At 26.3% G+C, this 27321-nt stretch overlaps 1 protein-coding gene across 2 annotated transcripts in view; it reads left to right on the top strand.

The window, feature by feature from the left end:
• LOC107453146 (multidrug resistance-associated protein 1) overlaps positions 1-27321 on the top strand; it is a 74749-nt gene that overhangs the window by 3040 nt on the left and 44388 nt on the right. Inside the window, exons 1-6 of one of the 2 annotated variants that reach the window (XM_071185926.2) lie at positions 9459-9580; positions 11056-11181; positions 20325-20462; positions 21817-21930; positions 22325-22386; positions 25328-25444. In XM_071185926.2, coding sequence (XP_071042027.1) covers positions 20385-20462; positions 21817-21930; positions 22325-22386; positions 25328-25444 — 371 coding nt within the window. In that variant the 5' untranslated portion in view covers positions 9459-9580; positions 11056-11181; positions 20325-20384. Of the gene's footprint in view, positions 1-9458; positions 9581-11055; positions 11182-20324; positions 20463-21816; positions 21931-22324; positions 22387-25327; positions 25445-27321 lie in introns of those variants that run through there. The other variant, XM_016069846.5, reaches the window with a different exon arrangement.

Genomic DNA, 27321 nt, shown 5'->3' with positions numbered 1-27321 from the left:
GAGTTCCCACATGGGTTACTTTTGCTGGATTTTTTAACTTCATTAACGGAAAGTGTAAAGTTAACCCTTTCGCGACGCAAAGCGCAAAAGCGCGCTTACCGCTGAGGCCGGCAGTCTCTCTAGCGTGTGTCTCCCCATGGCCGGAGGGTTTTTTGATGTTAAGCCTAATTCCATGAAATTACCGAAATATCAGCGCGTTGCTTAATATTGTTCTGTAGAGTATTTAAGTGACATATGCTTTATATATATTTCTATGGATACTTTATTTACTTAAGTTATTTCTTGTTTAAATGTAATATAAATATTAATAAGTTTAAATATTTTGCATAATTTCCTCTATTTCCAGCTCAGTTAAAAAATTTCGACGCTTCGACATTCTAACGGTAAAAAGAAAAAGAATTCAAGCCTACAAGATCTAATTATCCACTAAAAACTAATCCGAAAATCGAAAAAAGCGAGAGAGAATAAAAACTCCCTTACTTACTGAAAATAAATATCACGTGCTAATTTAAAGAGCCCTCATAAAACATCCCCCCCTCCACTCCTTCCCCTAAAAACCACGTGAATGTACTTTCATCTTGAGTAGAAGGTCAAATCTACATGTATCTGAAACCATATGGACATACAATGCCATCTTTTGGAAGAAATTTCATTTTTTAAAACGTTCCGAAACGCTGGCACAAATAAGTGACGGTCGGGGGTGAACGAGAAAACTCTCTGACTCGCGGGTGTGTCGGCCGGGAAGTGAGCGCGTTTCTTGCTGGCACATATATGTGACAGTCGGCTCGAAAGGGTTAAGGTATGTCAATAGCTCTGGCAGCAGCTCTCACGCTGAAATTTTCATTTTCAATCATTAAAAGAAATTCACTAATTTTGCTTTCTAGAAGCTTAGTATCCTTTTTAGGCTTATAATTTCTCACCATATTTATACTAGGCTAATTTATAAACTTAAAAATTATTCTAACAATGTACACACATAAAATTAAGATAGAAGCAAGGTAAGACAAACCAGAAATGATGCAGATCAGAATACAGTCTTATATACAGTTAAAAACAAATTTTGTGATGACAGTTAAAATATATTTTATAGTTGTTCTACTTAATAAATATGAACTGTTATTTAAGAAAAGACAATTAGCTATTTATTAGCTATTTTATATACTATTTATAAGAAGAAATGACAATGATCAGGAATTACCCCAGTGATCAATAATTACCCCATCTGTAGGGGCAACATTTGATATAGTTTCTTATAATCAATTATAATGTTTACAGTAGATGTGAAACAATTAAACAAAAGCTTACACTACTTTTATATCAAAGAAAAAGAAAGTAACTCAAAATATTTATTATTAAGAGAAGGAGGGGGATCTTTGCAGAAATGTGCACATTTTGAAACCCATCTTTGAAATGGAAAATACAGAAAGCAGTTTAAAAGATACTTATTTTGTTAGATTAAACGAAAAACTATTATTAAGTAAATGTAGTTATACTTTAGTAAAGTGTATATGCATTCTTGTAAATGTCTCAAATTTAAAAATTTTTTTTTTTTAAAAGTAAAACTTAGGTGATCATTATTTACCCCAGAAACAGAGTGATCGTTAATTTCCCCGGGTCACCCTAATTTTAAACAAGCCAGCTTGTAGTCAATTCCAAGGTATCAGGCATGACATGAAACATCTTTTTTCGCTAAATTTTGGCTTTTAAATATTAAGATAGCTTCACAAATTTTGCTGTGTCGCAACTTATACACCTGCCAATTAAAAACAATGTAAAATATATGCTTCTAGTAAAAAAATATTTTAAATCATAATACAAATCCGTGTTGTGACAGACATGACAAAAAACTGATATGGATACAGTGTCTTAACAGTATGACCAATTACTCTGAAAGTGTACATAACTTAGGCTCAGAAATTTCAGTTTTATAAAGAAGACTGAATTTAAAGTCATTAAATAATAAAATTTTGTGGAAGTACCTTTTTTGAAAAAATATGTACTAGCGTGGCAGCTTAAGAAAGTTAGCGCTGACTTAGCAATTCATAAAAAAAAATATAATTATTTTAATATAAGGCTTTTATTGTAATATAATTATTAAAAATATATAATTATTTGTTAGAGAAAACTGAAACATAAAAAATATGATTATTTTAATATTATGCTTTTTTCTTCAGTTTTAGCAACAACAAAAAAAAGAAAAAAAAACTATTTTCTAAAATTTTGAAAATTAGTCAGTAACAGACAGGAAATAGACTAGGTTCGAGAAAACTAGAAATTATTAATTTTCATAGAGAAGCGCAATATATTTAATTATATTTGTATTTTTTAAAATTTTTTGGTAACTAAGCAGTATACTAAATCAAATCAATTTTATGAATTAGAACCAAATCTTATTAAGGCTTTTTATATTTTTTAAATTAAATTTTAGTTATTGTTATTTACAAGGTCAGGCTGAGGATTAGGGGCCCTTTGAAATAATGAAATGTTCTCAATTTTTCAGAAATGTTAATAAAGCGTTATTGATTTTGCATTGCAACTTGATTTGCAAAAATTAAAAGAAGTTTTAAACATTCTTTAATGAGCTTTATATTTAATTTTAAAGCACTTACTTTCTAGTTGACCTAGTTTATTTTAGAATTTATTAAAAAGTAGTTTTGTTAGCCCTAAATTTAATTATTAACAATAAAATATATGACAGGAAACTAGTTTGTTCTGTTTCCAAATATATTATTTATTTCTTCTTAACCCTAGACTGTCAAAACAGTTTCAAATGTCGTTTAAACTAGTGTAATCCCAAAAAAAATCTTAACACGTTTTGTTTTTGCTCTATCAACATTTAAATTCCCTGAAACAAAAATGATTGTCATAAATTTTCCTCTGAGGGCGCATTCTAATTTTTAAAAAATGATTTACGAAAAAAATTCTTAAATTTTTTTAAAAAAATTTCTTAAAACAAAAAATTATAGCACAATAAAACCAATGATCTTTCGAATCAGGAAAAAAATATTGAAATGTTAGTTATCAGTGTTATGAGATGGTAGCATTTATGTAAGTATTTTTCATTACTTAAATGCAATCCCCCATCAATTATTCATTTATTTAAAAGAAAATTTACAGGAAATCAAACCTGGCTTTAAACATAAGAATAAGGAACTATTGCTCTATAAAAAAGGAAACAAAAATATTGTAATTTAAATTTCAGTCACTTCTTGACTAGTTTAAGTGCTCAAATTTTTAACTGGTTTTCTGTACGAGATGACAACACAATTTTTAAAATGCTTTCTGATCACTATAAGCAGAATTTATCACCAATCTTAATTTTGATTATTTTTTGGCCTAAACAAGCCAGGAGACACAAGACTAAAATGTAAAAGAAATGAAAATAAAAAATGTATGTATATTTTAAAAATCAAATGTGTTCAGTAGATTAAAAATGAGAAAATAAATCTATAAAAGATTCTCACACATTACAAAAACCGCAAAGGCAAAATTTCACAGTTGACTTCGAACAATTTAAAATGCCTCTTTTTTCGTTTTGGTGACAAAAATTAAAATTTATTATTTTTTTCATACACTTATCAAACATGATTTTTAAAAATATTTCAATTTCCAATTACACTTTTGAAAAGGACATCAGTGCTCATCTTCAAAATATATACTCTCATTGCAAGTTTTATTAATTTAAATAAATTTGTATTCTCTGGCAAATCAAAAAGAAAAAAATTTTAATTTGTGAGTAAAAAATAAGTTTGTTGAACTTATTTTTTATTAAGCATTAATGAGAATAAAATCAGATGCAAATGGACAACTCTCCCCAATGATGTGTTAAATTCAAAAGTCAATTTATTTTTTATATTGCAATTATTTGTGTTCTAAGTTTATTATTTTAATTAGTTTTTCTTATTATTTTTAAAACATAAAAACCAATTAGACAAATTTCCAACCCTCCTCTGATTTGGAACTCATGGAACCTTTGTTATATGACAAATTCAATTGGATCTCATACCCAGGATTTGTGGAGTCATTTTTAGAATTTTTTTTTTACTTAGCAAGGTTTTTATTTCATAACGTAAAAGAATTTATAAATGTTTCGGGAGCACATAGGATAAAATAAAACTATTAAATCGTTATATATAAATAATTAAATGAAACAATATAATAAATTGGAAATGCGAGAACAAGTTTTTTGTTTAAAAAAAAGATTTCATTTAAATTTCACAAAAGTATGTAAGGAATTGTCAGAAACTTCCCTCCTCAGCAGCGCTGACAAAGATACAAGGAAAAGGGTTATAACAAAATTGTTCGTAAATAATCTTTTCCAATAAGTATTCCTAGCTGGATTTTAATTTTATTTTTCCTAACATGCATTTTTTCCCCTTTATATATATATATATATATATATATATATATATATATATATATATATATATATATATATATATATATATATATATATATATATATATATATATATATATATATATATATATATATATATATATATATATATATATATATATATATATATATATATATATATATATATATATATATATATATATATATATATATATATATATATATATATATATATATATATATATATATATATATATATATATATATATATATATATATATATATATATATATATATATATATATATATATATATATATATATATATATATATATATATATATATATATATATATATATATATATATATATATATATATATATATTTTTTTTTTTTTTTTTTTTTTTTTTTAAAAAGGAAATATATTTATTATTGAAATTTTATGTGAGATTTTTTTTTTAATATGTCAATTGTAACAAAATGAATGATTACCTGCATATGAAAAAGAAAAAAAATCCACAGAGCTTGAAAGAATAAATATTTAAACAAAGATATATATAATTTGCGATAAAATAAGAAAAATCATTTTATTAGCTATACCTAAAAGATTTGTGTTTTGCAGATAAAATTCTTTGTAATCAGCACCATGTGAAAGTTAGTTCCTTTTTTTTTGTTTTGTTTTTGACAAGATTTTAAACTATGAATGCGAATTAGTCATTGTTTGGGAACATTATATAAGTATAATTTTCTTTTTATCGACAGCGAATTTTTGCTGCCGAAATGGCTTTTTAATGAAATGACATTGTCAATGAAATGATCGATCTACGAAAAGGTTTTCACTTATTCATTATATACTGTCTTTTTTTTCTTCCTTGCAATTTTCTACCTTTATTCACTTGTTTTATCAAGAATCATTCAGAATAGCTATTGCAATGGCTTTTCTGATGCTAATCTACTATAATGCACATTAAAAATTAATCTTAGAAATAAAAGTGTCAAATATGATTAGGAAAAAATTGTGTTAAAGTGTGAAATAGAAATATAAATAAATAAAAATATTAGGCAATTTTTTAAATAAAATGCTTCTTTTCTGGCAACTTCAACATTTATAAAGATTTTGCATCAGGCTAGGTTTAAAAATTTCAGTACAAACACAATTGCAAAGAAGTGCAAGGCAAATTGAACCTGTCGACGAAACGACCCTGCCAACGAAACTGTCCTATCGACGAAATGACTCTGTCGATGAAACGGCCCTATTGACGAAATGGCTCTGTCGACGTTATAATAGTGATCCTGTCGACGTAATAATCTGTGGATGAAAGTGGTGTTAACAAAAGGGCCTGTCGATGAAGTGGTGTCGACGAAACGGCCTGTTGATGAAGGGCTTCTTGCTGAAATGAATGCGACCTTTGCCAGTACAGTTATAAGTCCAGCAGGAAAAAGAAGTTATATCTGTCGGAAACCAAAGGAATGTTGAGCCCCTCTGGCTACTATTTTGGGAAAAATCCAATAAAAGTTTTAAAACATTGCTCTTTTTCCATTCAAGTTTGACATAAACGTTTTTAAAATTTGATCTGATCAGTTGAGCAGTTTCCTTTTTTTATCTTTTTTCCCTTCTTTGAAAAGGTTTTAATAACCTTGACATAGACTGAAAAAAAGGATTTGGTCACAAAGAAATATTTGTATAGGAAGAAAAGGAAGAATTACAAAACTTATTGCTTGGATTTTTTTTCAGATTTTAACTAAATTTGATCTGAACTGTGCACACGATAATGAATTGCGCAAAATCGGCTGTGAATGATGTAATTTTTTTTCAAGGAGTTTAAGCTTCTTAATTTTTCTTAAATTAGCGTTGCTAAAGCTGTAATAATTTAGTATGTATATAACAACTTTTTTTTTCTTCTGTTTAATATTAAAATATAAAATTAAATTAATAATCGCCATTAAAATGTTAAACAGAAATAAATATTATTGCCGAAGTAAGTATTCTTTTGTTTCATTATTCATCATTGCGAAGTATAAGTTTTGGGTTGAGTTTTTTTTTTTTTTTTTTTTCCAAAACATTTTGCAGGTTAAGACCCCAGTTTGTACTACCAAAAGCTTGTTAACTCAGAATTTAATGCACATTATCATGCTGCATTATTAAGTATGTTTTTGTTGCATAATTTATTATTGCAAATGTGAAGTATCATTTTGGATAGAAGTGTTTTTCTTCCCTTTTTAGAGGAGGGGAAGCAAATTTTTAAAGGACCCTTGATTCCAAACATTTTGAAGATGGGGGTCCCCGGTTCTTACAATCATAAGTTTTTTAACTCAAAATTTAATGTGCATATATGCCGCAATATTAAGTAAGTTTTTGTTTCATAATTCATTGCGAAGTTGAAATATCATCAGTTAATTAAAATTAATATTGCGTAGAAATATTTTTCCGTTTTTTTCTTTCTTCATTTTCAGAGGGGAGGAGGTTCTAAATGTCCCTTGGTTTAAAATATTTTGCAGGTATGGCCATTGGGTTTGTACAATCAAAAGCCTGCTAACTCATACTTTTATGCATATTATGCCACTATTAAACGCATGTTTTTTTTGTTTCATAATTCAACATTGCGAAGATCAAGTATCATTTTGAGTTGAAGTAATTTTCTTTATTTTTCTTTCTTTTTTTCCTATTTAAATAACATGAGTTAGTTTATATATTTGTTAGTTTCTTTTTTTGTTGGTTTGGTATTTATTTAATTTTTTTAAAAATTAATTTCGCGAGTTTTCTAAAGTAATTTATATTTTCTATCACTTTTATTTATGATTAATTTTTTTTAAATAGAAAATTTTAACAGATATAATTTTTGATAGTTTTTTTTTTCGTGTCCCCTCTTTTTTTTCTTCTTAAAAACGTTCCTCAGTTGATTAAATATAATTTAATTTCAATTTAATACAGATTATTAGTGAAACATTTTTATTAATTAATTTGTTTTAATTTTTTTCATATTGACTTAGACGTTGAAAAGTTGTTCTTTTATTTTATTAATTTGTAAGTTCTACTTTTAGTTTTCGTTTTCTTGCCGATTTCTTTATATTTTAAGAAAATTTAATTATTTACTTCATAGCTAAGAATTATAAATAGTTGATTTATTTATTTTTATCTATTGATAAAAAGCATTGTTTTTTAGTTATTTATTCTTTTTGACTAAACTTAATAAATATGGATTGATTTTAATTAAATATGAATTGTTTATGTACTTCTTAGTTTCTTTTTAGGATGATTTAATTAGTGGTGTTAAAAATTTTTTTTCTAAATAATTTTGTTTTTAATATAGTTTGTTTTTAATATAGTTAAGTAGTGTTTTTACTATGTTTATGTTCAATAAAGTTTTCAAATCTTATTGATGTTTATCTTTCCCATAATTAATTTTTAATAGATGCTAATATTGGATTTTATTTGTTTATTGCTTTTTTGTTTACGAAATTGTTTTTACGTTGATTAAATGCGATTTAATTTAAATTTTACGCAGATTATTTATATATTTTTATTATTATTTTATTGCAACAACACCGGACTTGTAAAAAATTGATTTTTTAAAAAAATATTGCCAAGTAAATTCCCTCCGTCTTATTTTTTTTCTTTCAGTCACGTTTATAGTTCTGGCAATTTATTATTTCTAATCAGAGTTGACATTATGTAAATCACCTGACTTTTTTTTAAATAAAAACTATTTATCAATACTTTCTTAGAGTTGTGATATTTATAATTGTAATTTACATTTTTATTTCATAAAAAAAAAGTTTTGTTGCTATTTTTTTTAAGCCCTCAAATCTTACATAAATACCTGGAAAAAATCGGGGAAAAAATTGCTTTTTGAATGTGAACCTTATTTGATGTTATGAATATTCTTAATTTTTTATATTACTTAATTTCATAATACTTAAATGTACTGAAAGAATTTTTTTAAATATATTTAAATATTGTCAGCTATGTATTTAAGCTTACTTCATTTATCTGCGAAAAATTAAAAAAATTTGACTATTTTAATATAATTTAGTGGCAGTTTTTTTTAAATTCGAATTTAATGCTTGAATAAACCAAAATGACCAAATTTCAAAATTTCCAAAATTGATTCATCACACATTTAAGCGTTTGAACTGTATATTCCAATGTATATTCTAATGCATTTCATTTTAATGCTATGCTGTTCGATTTTTAAAAGCATTAAGTTGAAACATTAATTTTAATTTGAAAAATTGAAGTGTAAGTTTTTTTTTAAAAAAAAAAGGAATGTGGGAAATTTAAGGTCCTAATTTAATCTCTTAATTTAAGGTCTCAATTTAATGCTTCAATTATTAAAATAGTTTCATCATTTAATTTATGTTAATTATTTTTAATAGTATCATCATACTATGTATATATGAAAAGAAAAATTTGTTTTTGAAAAATAAGAATTTGATAACTTTAAAATTTCAATCAGTAAATTTTTTGTCATGTCTGTAAATAGTCCCTAACTAAACAATATGTTTTTCCGAAATCTATTTTTGGTTCCCTAGTTTTTGTTAAAAACAAATTAATTTTCCTTAGCAATTGTTTCCTACTGAATAATTTTTTAAGAAATCTCATAGTTAAAGATAATTACTTAAAGTTAATTCAGATATGTACTTAGATAAAAGCCGTTTATATTTCTACATTGCTTGAAATTTTTTAAAATTTTATTTGTCATTTAAGTATTTGATTGAAATATAAATTTTAATAGTTGTTATAAATAGAAATTCACAAATTAATGAGTTAATAGAACAACAATTTGCTTTAAAAATTTTAATAAACTGAATGTTGAGAATTTTTTGATATACATTCAAAGAAAAAGCTGTTAAGAAAATTATAAATAAGAGGATCAATAGGAGGGTTTAGGTATCTAACAAATACCCATAAAAGTGTACTGTTTCAGAGTTGAAAATATTAATGTAATCAAATATTGCTTTAGTATAATGAAATAAAAGAGAACTATTCTCTTTTTTGAATTTCTAATATCACTGACATCAAATATGTCTTAAATTTGTCAAGATTTAAGATTAAGACAATTTGAAAAGTGGAATGATGTTTGGATTTGGATTGGAAGAGTAATTGAAATATTTAAATTTCCTATTAAAGAACTTTCTGAAAATTCTGTTACAACAGTGAAATTCTTCCAAAGTAAAACAATCCTAGAAAAAAAAACAACTTGTTGAGCCTGTTTTAGATGTAAGAGAATTTTTCTGATTCCTTATACTTAAGTTTATGAAAAATTTGTTTGTTAATAAATTCTTAACAACTATAATTTCTTTTTTATTGAATCACTAACATGCTTAAAAAATGCTTACTGTACATAAATATGTTGTAAATCACTTCATATTTTAAAGATGAATTACAGAATTTTATTTTAGTTAAAAAATAATATATCAATAATTAATTTAGAATTGAAAACATTAAATAAAGAATTAATAAATTTAATTCAGTTATAGTTGAAAACTGTTAAATCATCACTACCTTTTGTTTATTCATGTCATTGTAAAATTCTACTTTTGATACTTGTATTATACTTTTGATACTTGTATTATACTTTTGATACTTGTATACTTTTGATACTTATGTTCCAGCACTTGGTTTGCAGTTTGAAAAATAACTTAGTGAAGTAAAAATAAAATGGAATAATGTTCCTTTTTTATAAAAAAAGAAAAAAAAGAAATTGAAAATTTTGCAAAGCATTTGTTTGTTTTTAAAAGTAAATTATTATTTTAATACATAAAATCAGATCACTGCAGCACAGCCCATGTAAACAATATATTTATTGATTTTAAAGAGAATTTTTCTTTTAAATGAAAGAATGCGTTGAATAAAAAAGAATTGAATAAAAAAGTTATATGGTTTATAAATTTCTGATTAAAAATAACTCTAAACAAAGAGAAAATTTTAAATTTAAAATAGAGTTGTAACATCACATTTAAATTTATAAAATTAACATAAATTATTTATATTTAAAATTAATAAGAAAAATTATACTGTAGCCACTGATGGAAAAGTAAAAATAATGTATTTGTATTTTCTTCTCATATAATTTTCATTTACTCACTCTTTCATTTATTAAACACTTTCTAGACAAGGTGTCCTATTTTAAAACTTTTTGTTAAACAGGAGCGTTACTAGGGAAAGAGTACGCACGGGCTCAAGGCATCCAGCCAAAGAGGGTATTCAATTTACGATCAAGGTCACTTAATCTTTAAAAGCTAAATTTTTTTCTTTCTTTTATTTTTGTGTAACTAAATTTTTTAAGCAGGAAAACATTTGATTCAATTAAAGTATTTTGTGAATCAAGAGAAAAAAATTAGATTTATCAAACAAGTTTTCTTTTGACGTTGTAGGATCATTTAAATTTAAATATTCGTCAAATTTAAAAAAAAGAAAGAAATATTTAGTTTGAAATAATAAACTTTTGATAAAAATATAATTTGTGCTTGAATCTATTTAAAATATGGATTCAAGTATAGAATTGAATTACTGTAAACATTAATCTTTCTACTTTTTTTTCTTTTTCTTGTCCTCTTTCTTATGTTACTGTGTTACATACCTCTTTTCAGGAGGAATCCCCCCTCGGGCATCTTTAGTCTTCTGTAGCCACTGTTGTTTATTTGTGAAATTTTATTGCTTATGAGTTCAAGTAACACATGTATTTTTTCTAGGTTTCTACTACTTGTTTACTAGTTATTAGTTGCATTTCATTTGGTTTTGTAATTCACGAGCAGCTTCAGGATTCATCTGTCACACTATCTCTATTCATTTCAGCATTATCCAAAGTTATTTTATTTGTAAGTATATATAATTTTAAGTTGAATATCTTAAAATTATGAAGCCGAAGTTGCTAATGAAATCGTAATTGTGAGTTCAATAAGATTTATTTAACTCTGACTTATCTATAATGACATATATGGAACAGCAAAGAAATCTTTTTTGTCAATAAAATAATATGAAATTAGGCTTTTCAAGAAAAATAAAGAGGGTAAAGTCAACAAATAAAAATTCGTTTTCTTTCCCTTCTTTTTTTTTCTAAAAAAGAAATCACTATCAATAGAATTGAAGTTAATTGGATTAATATCTATGAATTAGATTAGTAAATCGCCAAACTATAAAACAATATAATTTTTTTAATTGTAAATTTAATAATTTTTATGATAGTATTATGAGCGATATTCTTGTATTTTTTGGCGATAAGGCGCATTAATTATATTCTTTTTCGAATTTTGTAAATCATCATTACGTTAAGGAAAAATAATTAAAAATCGTAAAATCAGTGGTGTTAACTGCGAAAAAAAAAAAAAAAAAAGAACACGCAAATTCGACGCTTTAAAAAGAGGTTACTTAAATGTGTAATTCGCTCCGAAATTTGGTTGTTGTAATAAAGAATATCGTATTTAAAATATCGGTATTTAAAAATAGGTACTTTGTGGATAACAATCGCAATAACTATCAGAAACGATAGAATTATTGCGTCAAGAAGTAAATACTCAAATGCGCGATTCGAATTTCTCATATTGTCTGAAATATATCGGGATATTTAAAAACCACGTGAAAATCATTATCAATAATTGCTGAAAAGACAATCGAAACACCACTATTAGCGTAAATTGAGAGCGTCAAAAAGTGGTAATTTAAATGTATGATTCGATTTAATTTAAAGATATTCACATGAAATATAAACTGAGAAATAAAAGAATTTTAAAAACCAAGTACATTCAGCAAGAAAAAATCTTTTTCGAATTTGTCATTCCAATGTCATGTGTCATTTTTTAAATTATTTTTTAATGATTTGATTTAAATACAATTCATGCAAAAAATTCAATTAGTTCAGATTTGTTAAATATTATGATTATAGGGACCGTATAATAATTTACTTCAGACAAAAAATATTTAGCTTCTATACTCATTGTATTTACGCTTCAAAATTAAATTCTTCTTTTTTTTATTATTTCATTAAAGAAATACTGTACCAAGTAACTAATTTTAATGAAAATTTATTTGGGGCCATTCACTAATTTACATTTGTAATATGAATTTATCAAAGTTGTCTTGGCTTGTTTCATTAAATTCCTTTCATATCTTTATGAATTGGGTATGATCAATAAGATTAATCTTATTAATATTTTGTTTAATATGCTTTTATAAATAACTTTTATTTAAATCTAAAAAATGCACTCTATAACCTTTTTAAAATACATTAATTATAATTTTGATTAAAATTTTTTTGACATAATGAAGTGAAGTAATTAAAAAAATGAGCCATTTAATATTGAATATATTTAAAATTGTGTATAAATTGTTTTTATGGCGGCTAATATAATCAAATCAGGTAAAGAATTCTTTGTCAGAAACTAGTTATCTCATCATGATCATGTGAAGTCTTTGAAAATTATTTTGTATTTAGTTAATGTTCATATCAAGAACTTGTAACAATAGGAAGAAGTAATTTTTATTAGTGCCCCGCCACATCCTACTTATATTTTTAAAGTGCTTATTTTTAGTTGAAAAATTTAGTTAAGTACTCTGTCCAGGAGTTCCTTTGTCTTCTGCATTGGGTTCAAAATTAAAATGCTACGGATTTGAACATAGGTAGTCATAAACTCAAAAATGGGATCAGTTTTTCAATGATGGTTATAAAATAAAATTAATTCTTTTGAAACAAATCTCAATCCTTAACAAAGGACCCACTCACAGTCATATTTTATTAAAATATAAAATATTGTGTTCTTAAAAAAAAAGAAGAAAAAATGAATATTTATAGAGCAAACTATCTTTTAAACTTTCATGATTACGTATCTTTTAATTTTATTTTTATTATCATTTTGAAATTCTGGCTGAAACCTTTCATTACTGAATTTTTTTATTTTCAAAGCGAATGGAACAATGATCATTTCTATCCCCTCCAATGCACAAGAAAGAATCTTCAGAATATAATTCTGCAAAAAAAAAAAAAAAAAAAAAAAAAAAAAATCTTTTGCAGAAAACCAAAATTTTTTTACTTCTCAAATGAAAAATCTTTTCACAAGATCTCTGTAATTTTCTGTGACCATGTCGCGGAGTAGCCGAATTCTACCCCTGGGATCACCATTAAAACTTTTAATAATTAAAATTTTCAACAATAACAGTCTAACAATACAGATAAAAATCTCACTATTCAAAAAATAAAATGACATAGAATTAGGTTTTTCAAGAAAAACGAATTGGAGAATGCTAACAAAATACAAGTTCTTTTTTTTCAAAGTCACTATAAATAGAGCTGATATTAACGAATAATATTAATTAACGTCTCAAAAATCAGCATGAGAATTTAAAAAATAAATAAAATTTAGTTAAAAAGGATAATAATTAAATAAAACTGGTTAATAATAAAAATCATTATAAATAGAGCTAAAATTAATGATGGACAATGGTTTAATCCATATGAATTAAATTAGTAAATTACCATCATAAATTTTGGATATTTTAAAGTATTACCAATTATCCACATTTCAGATAAAACTTCACTTATTTAGTTATGAAAAATCAGCATTAGAATTTAAAATTTAAAAAAAATAGTATGAAATGAAGTTAAAAGGGATAATAATTAAATAAAACTAGTACCCCCCCCCCCCCCCCAAAAAAAAAGAAAATACCAATTATCCAAATTTCAGATAAAACTTCACTCATTTAGTTATGAAAAATCAGCATTAGAATTTAAAATTTAAGAAATTAGTACGAAATGAAGTTTAAAGGGATAATAATTAAATAAAAATAGTAACCTCCCCCCCAAAAAGAAAATACCAATTATCCACATTTCAGATAAAACTTCACTCATTTAGTTATGAAAAATCAGCATTGGATTTAAAATTTAAAAAATTAGTATGAAATGAAGTTAAAAGGGATAATAATTAAATAAAACTAGTACCCCTTCCCCCCCCCAAAAAAAAGAAAATACCAATTATCCAAATTTCAGATAAAACTTCACTCATTTAGTTATGAAAAATCAGCATTAGAATTTAAAATTTAAGAAATTAGTACGAAATGAAGTTAAAAGGGATAATAATTAAATAAAACTAGTAACCCCCCCCCCCAAAAGAAAATACCAATTATCCACATTTCAGATGAAACTTCACTCATTTAGATATGAAAAATCAGCATTAGAATTTAAAATTTAAAAAATTAGTATAAAATGAAGTTAAAAGGGATAATAATTAAATAAAACTGGTAACCCCCTCCCCCCCAAGATAGACAAAGTTAATAATCAAAACTGAGGAATTGCCTATAAAGCTCCAATGGTAGTGGGAGTGGAAAAAAAAGAAAATTATCTCAGTTAAATTACTTATCAAGATCATACATAAAAGTTAATAGGATAAAAAAATTTAAGTTAAAATGTCAAAAATAAAAAAAATTAAAATAATGTAAGTTAAAATATATATGGTGCGATGCTTTAACACAGTGTTTCCCAACGGGGGTACGCATTCTTATGCGAAATATCTTGCAACAAACGAAAATTTAAAAAATTTTTATTTGGAAGCAAAGCTAGCCATGAAAATTTACTATTACGTATTTTTCTATTGGCTATTTTTTGCAGAATTAACAGTTAATAATTGGTGGTGTCAACAGCCACTTGTGATTTTTAACTTTAGTGAAATTTTTTTACAGTAAAAAATACTTTAATTTTTTTATTAGTGGTACACAGCGTTTCGAAAAATTTAGAAAGGGTACATAGAAGTCATAAGTTTTAGAAACACTGAGTTTAACATATAAAATCATAGTTTGTAGTTGTGGCTAAAGACTTTTAAAGAAAAAAAAGAAAAGAAAAAAAAAACCCAACAGAAAACGGTTTTAATTTTATTAACAGCAGGATCTGGAAAGTATAAATTTACGGCATCTGTAAAATTTAAATTTTTTATTTCAATTGAGCAGTGGTCGATTGTTAATCATCTAGTGCAGTGTTTCCCAAAGTGTGGTACGCGTACCCCCGGGGGTACGGGAATCGTTTAGAGGGGGTACGCGTTCTTATGCGAAATATCTTGCAACAAACGAAAATTTCAAAAATTTTATTTAAAAACAAAGCTAGCCATAAAAATCTACGATTACGTATTTTTCTATAGGCTATTTTTTTGCAGAGTTAACAGTTAATAATTAGTGGTGTCAGCAGCTAGTTGCGATTTCTAATTTTTGTACAATTTTTTATAGTAAAAAATGCATTAATTTTTTATTAGTGGTACACAGCGTTGCGAAAAATTTAGAAAGGGTACTCAAAAGTCATAAGTTTGGGAAACACTGATCTAGTGAATCACCAGACCTTAAATAAATAAATAAAAAAAAGATTTAAACTTGACCACAAACTAATCACTCTTCAAAACATCTTACAAGATGGAACATTTATTAGTCCATAATAACTGCTGATGCTATAATAAACTCCTGATACCATAACAAATCACGAATAAATTATATTTTATGACATATCATTTCTAAGAAAAAACTGAAAAGTGCTTACTGACTAAAAATTTAATGATATTTTATGTTTCGTGGTTTTTTTGATACTTAATTATTTCTTGCAATGCAATATTGAGTCATTGAAAGTATAATTTTAATATATGGAGTATACAGCTATGAAAGAGAAAGATTTAACCTTGACAATAAATATATAGACTTCTTCATATATTATGCATACTTATTGAAGATAAAGTAGAAATATATCATTATTTATTACAGAAAAACAAACAAAAATAAACAAATCACTAAATTAATTTATTTTCTTTAAACTTTTGATACCACAAAATAAATTGTGGAAAATACCCTTGAAAAAACCAGATTGGATTTTTTCACAATTGTATTTTATTATCAACAAATCAGCTCTAGATAATAAGCAGTGGCCCCCATCCCCCCCCCAAGCTCTTGGGCGCATTCTTGGGCAAATTCCCCCCAAACTATTCGTTTTATTTAGTGTAAAAATTCACCCCCCCCAAGCTTTAAGTGGGCGCATCGTGCACCCGCCTTCCCCCCTGATGGGGCCCCTGACAATAAGTTCATAATAATATAAATTACAAGTTGCATTCCTTGAAATATTTATATTTCCACTATTTCTAAACTCTGTTCTTTAAAATTTTTGATTAACCCTTTTAAAAACACATTGGAAATTCCACATCATTTATTGAGGTATTTCTCACAAAAAATTTGAGAAACTTATTCGGAATAGAATTGAAATTACAGTTATATTTTAAATACTATTTTCTTGACCTTATTCGATACAATTACGGATGGAACTTTTAAAATAAAGCACCTTTCACCTTAAACTGGTGAATTAATACTTCTTTTCTAGAATTCTTGTTCTAATGTATTCCTTGTTAAAATACTAGAGCTTATTCTAGAAGCTCTCTATCACTGTACATAACATCCAACACAATAACATAGCTGGATAAGTAATGCAATGTACTATTGCATAAATATATTTTTCATGTTAAAAATTTGCTTTGAGAATTGATATCTTTCATTTCAATTTACATGAATAATTTATTTCTTCACTTAAACATTTAGTAGCTTTTCATAATTTAAAAACAGAATAGGTTAATCCTGTAAAGGTAATTGGACCCTAATACTGTAAAAAATTTTATTACTAATTTATCAATGTAACTGACATTGATAATAAAGTGTATTAATAATTATAGTTATTAAAGTCTTAATTATTAATTATATTAATGATATTTATTTATCCTGGAAGTACTACTCTAAAACTGTAAATAATGAAAAAAAAAAAATGATGATAAACTAAAGTTTGAAAAACCTAATTAATCTCTGAAAAAACTTAATCAAGCCCTGAACCCCCCCAAACCCAATTGGTTTTGTTTTTTTCTGAAAAAAACCTATATTTTTTTAATTTTATTTTTTATTATAGGAGATTTATGAAATTTTCGCAACTGTTCGGCCCTTTTGCTGATGTACTGTTGGCCGAATGTTTAGCCAAATGTTTGGCAAAGTATTTTTTTGGAAATTTTTTTTTTTTGAAATTTGAATAAATTTAATAAAAAGAATCCAATGTCGTATTTTTTAACCATACATCATTAGAAATAGCTTTTGCACCTATTTGTTTAGTTCTAAAACTTACCGATTTCAAAATTATGTTCTGAAAGACAAATGGAAAAGCAAAATATGAAGACATGAAACTGGTTTGCTTTATGCTGTACCCGGAATTTTCTACTGTTGATTAGATAACCGGTAACAAAGAAAACTGTGATTTTCTACATTAAATTTTTATTTTAGGAATTAAGAACTTTTTTTTTCCTAATTCCCTTTTGCTTTTTTTTTATTAATTTTTTATTTTATTAGCGTTTTTATTATAACATAGATCATTTCTAATAAACATTCTTTTATCCTCACTTTTTTTTTCTTCTAAAAATATGGCATTGTGAAAAGCCAAATTGAGATTTTTATCATTAAATTTTTCCTTTAAAAAATAAGAACAGTTTTTGTTTCTCTAGCTTTTTTTTTTCAATAAAAATTATGAACGCGTTAAATAATTAACAATAAAAATTATGAACTACGTTTTTACTATGACACAGTAATTAAGTGGGTTTTTATCAGACTTTGAAAATTTCTTTTTTCTTTAAAATACGGTAATTGAAAAACAGATGTTCAGCTTTAAAATTTTATTTCGAGAATTAAGATCAATTTTAATTTTCTCTGTTTTGCTTACATATATAATAATTTGTTTTTATAAGCGTTTTTATGATAGCTAGGCATTTTTAAAAACGTTTCTGTTAGACTATATTTCTTTTGACTTTTTATGGACATTTTTTTTCCTGAAAATATTATCTTTATCATTAAAGTTTTGCTTTGTTTTTTTCTATTTCTTTTTTTCAACTTTTTATCTTCAGTTTTTTCAAAAATAGCTGTTAGTTAGTTTGTGATTTATTTTAAATATTTTAATTCTTAACAATTTGTTTTTTTTTCCTCCTTTACCCCAAACGAATAATATAGTTAAGTTTTGATTAATTTTCAATAATGATTTAACTTATTGATATATAAAAAATAACATTTATTAATGATTTTTTTTAAAGAAAAAATATTGCTATTTATCCGAATAATCAGTATGCTTTTCGGCGAAATCACTATTCCTTACATTCCTTGTTTTTTACAACCTTTGTCTATTAGGAATTTAAAATTTATAGTATAGAAAAAGGGAGTTCAGACAAACCTAGAATAAGCCGCGAAGTTTTTTTTTTTTTGAAGAATAAACCCATTTGTTAAACAAAATCACACTATAAGGAAAGGAGGTCTAAATTTATCTTTTAAATAGCTTTTTATGCAATAACATAATTTTCTTTAAACTTAATTAATACATTTGCGTACTCAGAAACATATTTGTGATATTAAAATAAAGTGTGGTTTTGAAGATTGTGCTTAGGAATTGGTGGGATTTTTATTACCATCAGGTCTTTTAGGAAACAATCCATAATCAATAACTTATTACCTACAGATGAAAAAAAAATTATAAAAAAATTGCATTAAATATTTGCTTTTTTCTGAATTTGCATTCTATTTTGGTCCCGCAGTGGACTGATCGATAAGACACGGTTCCCAGCAGATCACCGAAGTCAAGCATCACTGACTACGGGTGACCACTTGGATCAGTCTGCGTAGGGACCGAGGGTGTGCGGTATTGGTCCTCGTTAAACTGTGCTACCGTAAAGTGCTCGACTTCGCGCGCAGGTCGTCGGGCTACCGAAGCGGGGGTGCCATCCCCTCCGCAGAGGATCAAAATTGTGATGGCATGTCTTCGGATCATCCTCCGGGATGTTTCCCAGACCGTCGCCAATAGCCCATTGTGCAGCTCTAGTGCGACGTAAATTAACGACAACAACAACAACAACAGCATTCTATTTTGAAAAATCTAATTTCTTTTAAAAATATTTTTAAAATGGCATTTCATTTAGTGCTATAACTTATGTTCAATGTCTGATTTATCATAAGAAGGCATGAGATGCTCAGCCCAAGGGGCCACACATTTCTGAGGGCCCCTAAATGTCAGATGTATTCTATTAGTGTTTTTCCTTATGAATTGTCTATTAGAAATATGAGTTAACAGAAATTTAATTGAGCATAAACTTAAATTTAGTAACATATCGTAATTTACTTATGTTATAAATAATTTAAAATCATTTCATAATTGAAAAAAAATATAAATTTGGTTTAAAGTAACAACCAGGTGGTCCTTTTGACAGTTCTCAGCTTAGGACCCCTGTTTTTCTATATCAGACCCTGTTATGCACTAAGGGAACTTAAGTTCTAATATTTAAGAAACAAATTTTTTGACAGCTTAAATTAGTCCCTTAATTTTTTCAGTAAGTAAGCCAAACAATATTCTTAAAAAATGTTGACTTCTAATATTTCTAATTTATTTTATCATCAGTTTTCCATTATAGATTAGTGTGTGATTGTTTAAAACTGTTCTTTTGGTTCTTAAAAAGTAGATATTATGCAAGCACAACCACCATCTGATATAATTCTAGAATAATTATGTCAGAAGTTAGTTTAATTTTAATATCTGAGTTGATAATTTCTTTTTTATTAAAGGTAGAGGTCTTAAAAATTCTAGTTTGAGGATACTTAATGGTATATCATTTTTAGGTATTAGATTTAATTATCTTATCCTATTTTCATACTTACAATTGCACAAGATACATTTAAATTTTTCTAAAAGTACCTCAAATTAAAGTTTTGATATATTTGTAAAAATAAATTTGTAAGTGTTTTAGTATTTAGTTGTAAAAATTTTTGAATATTAATGAATTTAGAAAATTAATGAATGGATGATAATTGTGTTTCCATTCTGTGGCTTGAATATGAGCTCAAAAGTTGATATTTTTAAGATATTATTTATTTTACATTCGGTTTTAAATCAAGTTTCCCGGAAAGAACTCTATAATAAGTGTGTAATTTTCTCTTGTAGCTTTTTACTATTAGCATAACATTGAAACATCGCATTCATAGAATTGCTACGCCATGGTTAATGTCGATTTTCTGGCTCATCTTTACTTTGTGTTGCATTGTTCTTCATCGATCCATCATTTTAAAGTATCAGTCATCTGTAAGTAAGCTTTTAAATTTTGCTTTATCTATTGAAGATAATTAACTTATTTTAGTTTACAAGTGATTTGCTTTAATTAGATTAAAATTGTAAAGTCTGTAGCATTTTTTATTATCTAAAATAAAATAATTGCGCTAAGAGTAGAATAAAAAAGGCAGCACCCAGAATAATTTTTGATTAAAATTAATCTAAAGGAAAGGAGGCAATCTGGAAAATATGGTTAAAATAGTTTAGGCATGAAAGTGGTTGAAAAGTTGAGCATTTTAAATTTCTTATTTCTCGAAAACTATTCAACCGATTTAAATTTTTGAGTTCATTACTTATCGTTTTTAAAAAGTGCTTAAAGGTGCTTATTTTTGATTTACGTTTTTTAAAAGCCCTTAAAGGTGCATTTTTTATTCGGGGTTTGTAAAAAGTGCTTAATTTTCTATCTATTAAAAAGAGATTTTTTATTTGCCGTGTCGATTGTCATTTTAAATTTCAAAAAATGCATAATTTTCACAATTTTCACTGCAATATTTATCGGAAACTAGTTATTTTGTCATGATTATGTAAATTTTTTGAATTTTATTGATTTTATATTTATAAATTAAGAACTTTAAACGATAGGAAAAAAATTATTTTTATTGCTGCACAGATTCTAAGTATGAATTTTTTTTGGATAGTAGATTAAAAATATTTTTTGAGTGCTTAAAAAGGTGCTTACTTTTTGTTGAAAAATCTTGCTATGCACCCTGTTAAATTGTGCAAAATTTGTGTCAAAATTTTTCAACCATTACTAAGTCAACCATTACTAAAAAAAAGTTATAAAAAAAAACTTTTTTTTTTGAAATTATCTAGAGATAACAACAAAAGTTATGTCATTGTGTGCAAGAAATTTTTAGATTTGCTTTATTAGTTCCGAAGATTTAGCAAATACGTTAATATTGAAATTAACATTACGTTAGTATTGAAATATAATAAATGTTATATTACGTTAATATAACATTAAAGCCCTAAACTATTGGAACCATATTTTCCAAATCCATAAAAAAGGTGTGCTTATTCTAAAAAAGTACTTATTAGTGTCTGATTTTATAACTTAAAATATTGTTTGTAGTAATTGATTAGCATAATTAAGGTTAGCCTCTTGAACCATTAAGATTGTATCCTAGCATTAGATCAAAAGTTATTCAGTTTTTTTTGTGCTAAAATAATGTTGATTTTACTTTTTATATATTTTATTCGACAACTGAATTTTGATTTATTTATTTTGTAACTTTGTAGTTGACATTTGAGGAAATATAAATTGCTCATATACACTAGCAGTGTCTTACATAATAAAATTATTTATTTTTCTTTGTGTTTAATTTAGGGAATGGAGTTTCTCAAAGTAACATTTTACCTGGATATGGTGTATCACCCTCTCATATATTTACAACTTTTCCTATCATTGTTTCCAGATAAGAAAAACTTTGCTTCATTGCATGTAAGTTGGTGTATAACACTCATATTTTAACTAAATTAATTATTTATTATTATTAATATGTTATTAAAACAAGAAAGATGGAGAAAACATGATGATTGAGCTTCCAATTTTGACAAAATTTATAAATCTTGACAAATTCTATGATTTTTCCTTACTGGAGTTATCTGCTTACATCAAATTGTAAATAATACAAATAACGGTTATTGTAAAGATTTATGCTGGTTTTACTGCAATTTGTAGTTTGAAGTCTTTCAGTTAGAAAGACAATATTAATGTGGGAATCTTTTCAATATTTTATACCAAGAAAAAGTATCCTGTATGTTTTTAAATACTTTTTCTTTATTCTATTTTTAATTAATGTAATCAATTGACTGATTTTTTATTATTGATTTAGGATAGGTGCATCATCGACAACATCCCATTTTTGCCATATATAACTTATTGTTGGTTTAGTAGGTTTGTATTAATGTTTCATTTTCTTAAATTTTTGTTATTTACATTAGATTATTTTATTGATATGTTTGTGTAATAAAATTTATTTGCCAATTTGTCAAAATGCTGAGAAAAAGTTAAAGTTTGTTTTTATCTAAATATTTCTGTTATATTTAGTGTAATTTCATGTGTAAAGACTTGTGATTTATATTTAATAATTTCATAAAAATGTAAGCAAATGACGCAACATTTAATTAAACATGAATAATCTATAAATTTGTAAGTGTTAATTATCAAATTTATGTAAGATTAGGGCATGTATTTTTTTAATGAAATATATACAAATGTACAGTGAAAAAAAAAAAGAAGAATCACCCTGTATAATTTTTGATCTAATGATTCGATTTTTATATACTAGGACTCAATCTTAATACAGTAAATTCGCTATAATTCGAAGTACGATAACTTGAATATTACTATAACTCGATTTTTTTATGAGGTCCCGACCCTTTTTATCTTCAATTTCATGTTAATTATTCTCGATTACTCGAATTTTACTCCATTTAACTCGATTTTTTTTTGGATCTTTTGAAGCAAGAAAAAAAACCTAGTAGCTGATATCTTGTCCCTTCCTTTGCAACACACACACAATGTCTTTCGCACTCTTCATGGAGAAGCCTTAGCTGTCCCTCTTGAAGTATGTGAACAGTGGTTAAATGAAACGTTACCAAATTTACTTCAAGGATACAGTTAAAATGATGTTTTCAATATTGATGAAATGGGTTTATTTTTTAAATGTCTTCCAAATATGACTATGATGTTTAAGGAGGAAAACTGCTTAGGGGGTAAAATGAGCAAGGAACGTTTGAGTGTCCTAGTTGGAAGAAATGCGTCTGGGACAGAGAAATTGCCCTTACCTGCTATCGGAAAATACCGAAATCCCCGATGTTTCAAGAATGTAAAAACGTATCCTTTGGATTACAAGTCTAACAAAAAGTTTCAAATGACATCAGTATTATTTGAAGACTATGTAAGAAAATTGGATCGGAAATTCTTCGCTTAGAAGAGAAAACTGATACTCTTTATGGATAAATGCACAGCGCATAGTGATCTACCTAATTTGAAAGCAGTAAACTTGCAGTTTCTCACGCGAAACACAACAGCAAAGTTACAGCCGATGGACCAGGGTATCATAAAGTGCTTCAAACAGTCTTATCGTAAGTGGCTTGTCAGAAAAATGATCTTAAATATTGTAAGCATGTAGAAGATTTGTAAGTTATAAGCATTAATTAAATATACCGACAATATTTTGAAAGTCCAAAACCGAAACTAATGGTAAGTCGAACTTCCGATATGTCGAAGTTTTTTGTCAGTCCTATCAGATTCGAGTTATCGCGAATTCACTGTAGTTACAAGGGTAGCCTGAAGTTTGCTTATTAGTTCAGACATTTTTTTAATTGCAAAATCAGACATTAAAGGACAACTTTCTCTATTAAACATACCTTTTTTTCGACAGATTATGATTCTCAACCCCCGATATATAGAGCTGGAAAAAACATCTTTTTGGGTTTTCTTTAAAACAAAAAACATAGAAAACTATGCAAAATTGTCTCTATATTGTTCTCTATATTGTATTACATTGTTCTCTCTGCATATGATACATATGCTCTCAAATTATGTTATTGTAAAATCTTTTGAAATGTGTGGAATTTCAAATTCTTTGGAAGGAGTGAAGACCAATTTTTGTGGGACTAGTAGTTTAAATTTGTAGTTTTTTGGTATGCTTTAAAAGTTTTCAGTGTATTATATATTTTTTAAAATGCTCTTGAGTTAATTATCTTCACTTATGAAGTTTTTTTTCTGAATGTCATTTAAAGTAATGCTTTCATTACTTTAAATGACATTCATTAAAAGACATTTATATGTAAAGAAAACGTGATGAAACTAATTGCAAAATTAACTGTAAGTAACATATAAAAAATAATTTTTAAATAAAGTAAATTGATATAATATTCAAATTTAACCTCATTAGTTATAATGCATCAATATTTCATTATCAGCAAATGTTAGACTTTATTATTGATACATAGGTTGACCCCTTAATTTTTGTCAAAATTTTGGGAGCTTAAAAAGTCTACTTATGCACTGAGATATACGATATGGTTCTCGTACTCCCTGTTAATAGGTATTTAACAACTATAATTATAAATAAACAAAAAAATATTTGATTGAGTTATTCAAAAATATTTTTTTTTCTTTTATCCTTAAAGCTAGTGTGTATAAATTCAGAGTTTTATGTCAAAATTGCAGAACAGGGTTAAGCAAAGGAGTTACAGGTGCACTTAACATACTTCTTAAAACAAATTCGATTTCTTTGTCTGTCAAATTTTAGTAATTAATTAAAATAAATGATAGTCTAGTAAGGGTTAGGAATAATAAATGTTTTTTTCTATTACTCTCTTGCTAGCAATTTAAATTTTTTGTTAGTTTTTGATAGCTTTTATTCAGTCTTTTATTTATCCTTAATGCTTTTGCGCAGTATTGTTTCTTTCTTTTTATCTTCATTTTTTTTATAATATGCAACTCTTATAATTTTTTATTAGCTTTTTTGTCACATTTTTTTTTTTGGAAAATATGGTCAGATAGAACTTTAAAATTTTGGGCTTTAATGTATCTAAATAATGTTCTCTATATAAAATTAGATTATTCTAGCATTTTCCGGATACTTAATTGTATGATTTTTTTTAATACTGAAAGTGTTGCTGGTCAAAGCACGTAGGAACAAATTCATAGTAGGATTTTTTGGTATTGGTATCATGTTTAGTATCATACTGTTTTTCTTATGTATGTGTTATTGTATAACTTTAAGTATATATCCTGTTTTTTATAATTTCGTTACTATCTCTATATATGTTCACTTGTTCAATAATGTATGAAATACCTATAATGAATTTATATATTTTAGTTTTATATACAAAGCTAAGAAAAAGACTGTAGAAATCAATGATTTTGGATTTTTGAGTGCCAAGCAGCTTTCAAGATATGTTCAGACACTATTTTCAAGAAAATGGCAGTTTCACATGTGAGTTCAATTTATGCGTGTGTGCATACTTTTTTTAAAAGTTATTTATGTCATGAAATCAGTGGCGTACGCAAGGGAGGGGTTTAGGGGTTCAAACACCCCCTTGAGCTCAGACAAAATTGCAAAAATAAAAATTTTAGCTGAAATTTTGCGAGCTATTATTTAATTAAGACTATATATTTTTGTTTACATTATGCCTACTTTTTTTTCCTCACTGTATTTCTCAGAATACTGAAAAAACATTTACTATAATAGGGTTGTACTTTTAAGACCAAATTCACGTGATACTGTTACGGACTGGTTCCTTTCTGTCCTGCCAGTATAGTTTTCGAAACTGGCTGTCATTCGCGAGGTCTTTACGCGATGATTCTGGAATCCTAGACGTTCTGTCGTCTTTGAGACAGTTCGAGAATTTTAGAGATGCAGTGAAAAATTATATAAAAGGGGGAACGGAGTACAGTGGATTTAGTTAGTCAGACTAAGAGTTATCTCTGCTGCTTGTCTTTCGGAACTTGTCGCTAAATCTGTTTTGTTTTGTGTTAACAAAAAGTTCCTTCAATCACCGAATCCGTCGTCGCCACTATTTCGACTAGTGAAGAAATCAGTAAACAATACCAGAGATACTGTGCTCGTTGAAGTTATTCATTCCAGCTCGAAACTTTGATATCGTAGCATAGCGGATATTTGTGTGCCAATATATACATATATTTGCTGTTCTTGGATCTTTTGGATTTAACAATTTTTAACACAAGAATTTAGCAATTTTTAATTATTTTGAGAAAAAATCATGACCTGAAATTAATGAGGTGACAGTATTTAGTACCAATGTAAGTTTTTCTGTTGTACAGAAATGTGATACTTCCGTTGAAGAAAACGTTTCTAGCATAACAAAATCTGATGAATGTGAAATGACCTTCAAAGTGTTACTTCCTACCCATATGACGTTGGACTTTTTTCAGAAGATATTGCAATATGTTCTTAAACTTAAAAAATCAAATCAAAATTTAACTAAGCAATGTTGTCTAAATAAAAAGTCAAAATTGTCTAGCTGTCTAAATTAGGGAAATACTAGTGCTTTATTACAGACTCGAATCTCTTTTAGTAGTTTCAGAAAATTATGAACACCCCCTTGAAAAAATTCTGCGTACGCCACTGCATGAAATGGTTGCATAAGAAATTTTAAGATGTGTATATTTTTTGTTATTCTTTTTATAGTCTAAATTTTTAAAATATAAATGTACACACAATTGATTATACAATTTGACAATTTCTCGAGAAATATTTTTCAAAAATTGTTTGTCACACCATTTCTTTCAAGAGGAAGTTTAAAAACAAAATCCACTATTTCAGGAAAGGGAAACTCCCTACAAATTTCTTTTTTAGTTGTCAGCTGGAAAAGCTCCATGTCATTATCACAAATGTTAAAAAATTTAGCATCAAAATTTTTTTCACAACGACATATGCAATAACTGAGTCTTCTGCTTGCAAGTTCAGAAGTCTTTGATCAATTTGATTATTTTTTTCCACTTCCATTTTTTTTACAAGAACTGTTAAGTTATTAGTAGAAATGTCAGCATTTGTTTCACTGCTCAAGTCTGTATCTACTCTTGACTCTTTGTGAAAGTTGAGGTGCACAAAAGACCTATTAAAAATTTCAGGAAAATTATGACAGAAAATTTTATAATCATATTCCTTCAATAATTATGACATGTAGCACAAATAAAAGTAATAGAAATCTTCATTTAAAATAGATGCAGTTACTTAAAATGCAGTTCAACAACAATTTTACAAATTTATTATTTTTGCACTGACAGTTTTTAACTAAATGGAAATACTTCTCAAAAATGTTGTGCCTTCAATGAAGTTCTAACTTTATT

The sequence above is a fragment of the Parasteatoda tepidariorum genome, chromosome 5 (assembly GCF_982258835.1).
Source record: "Parasteatoda tepidariorum strain Cologne lab strain chromosome 5, Ptep-v5.0, whole genome shotgun sequence".
NCBI classification, from domain to species: Eukaryota; Metazoa; Arthropoda; class Arachnida; order Araneae; family Theridiidae; genus Parasteatoda; species Parasteatoda tepidariorum.
Note: the sequence above shows the minus strand (reverse complement) of the source record. Positions and strands in the feature narration are given on the sequence as shown.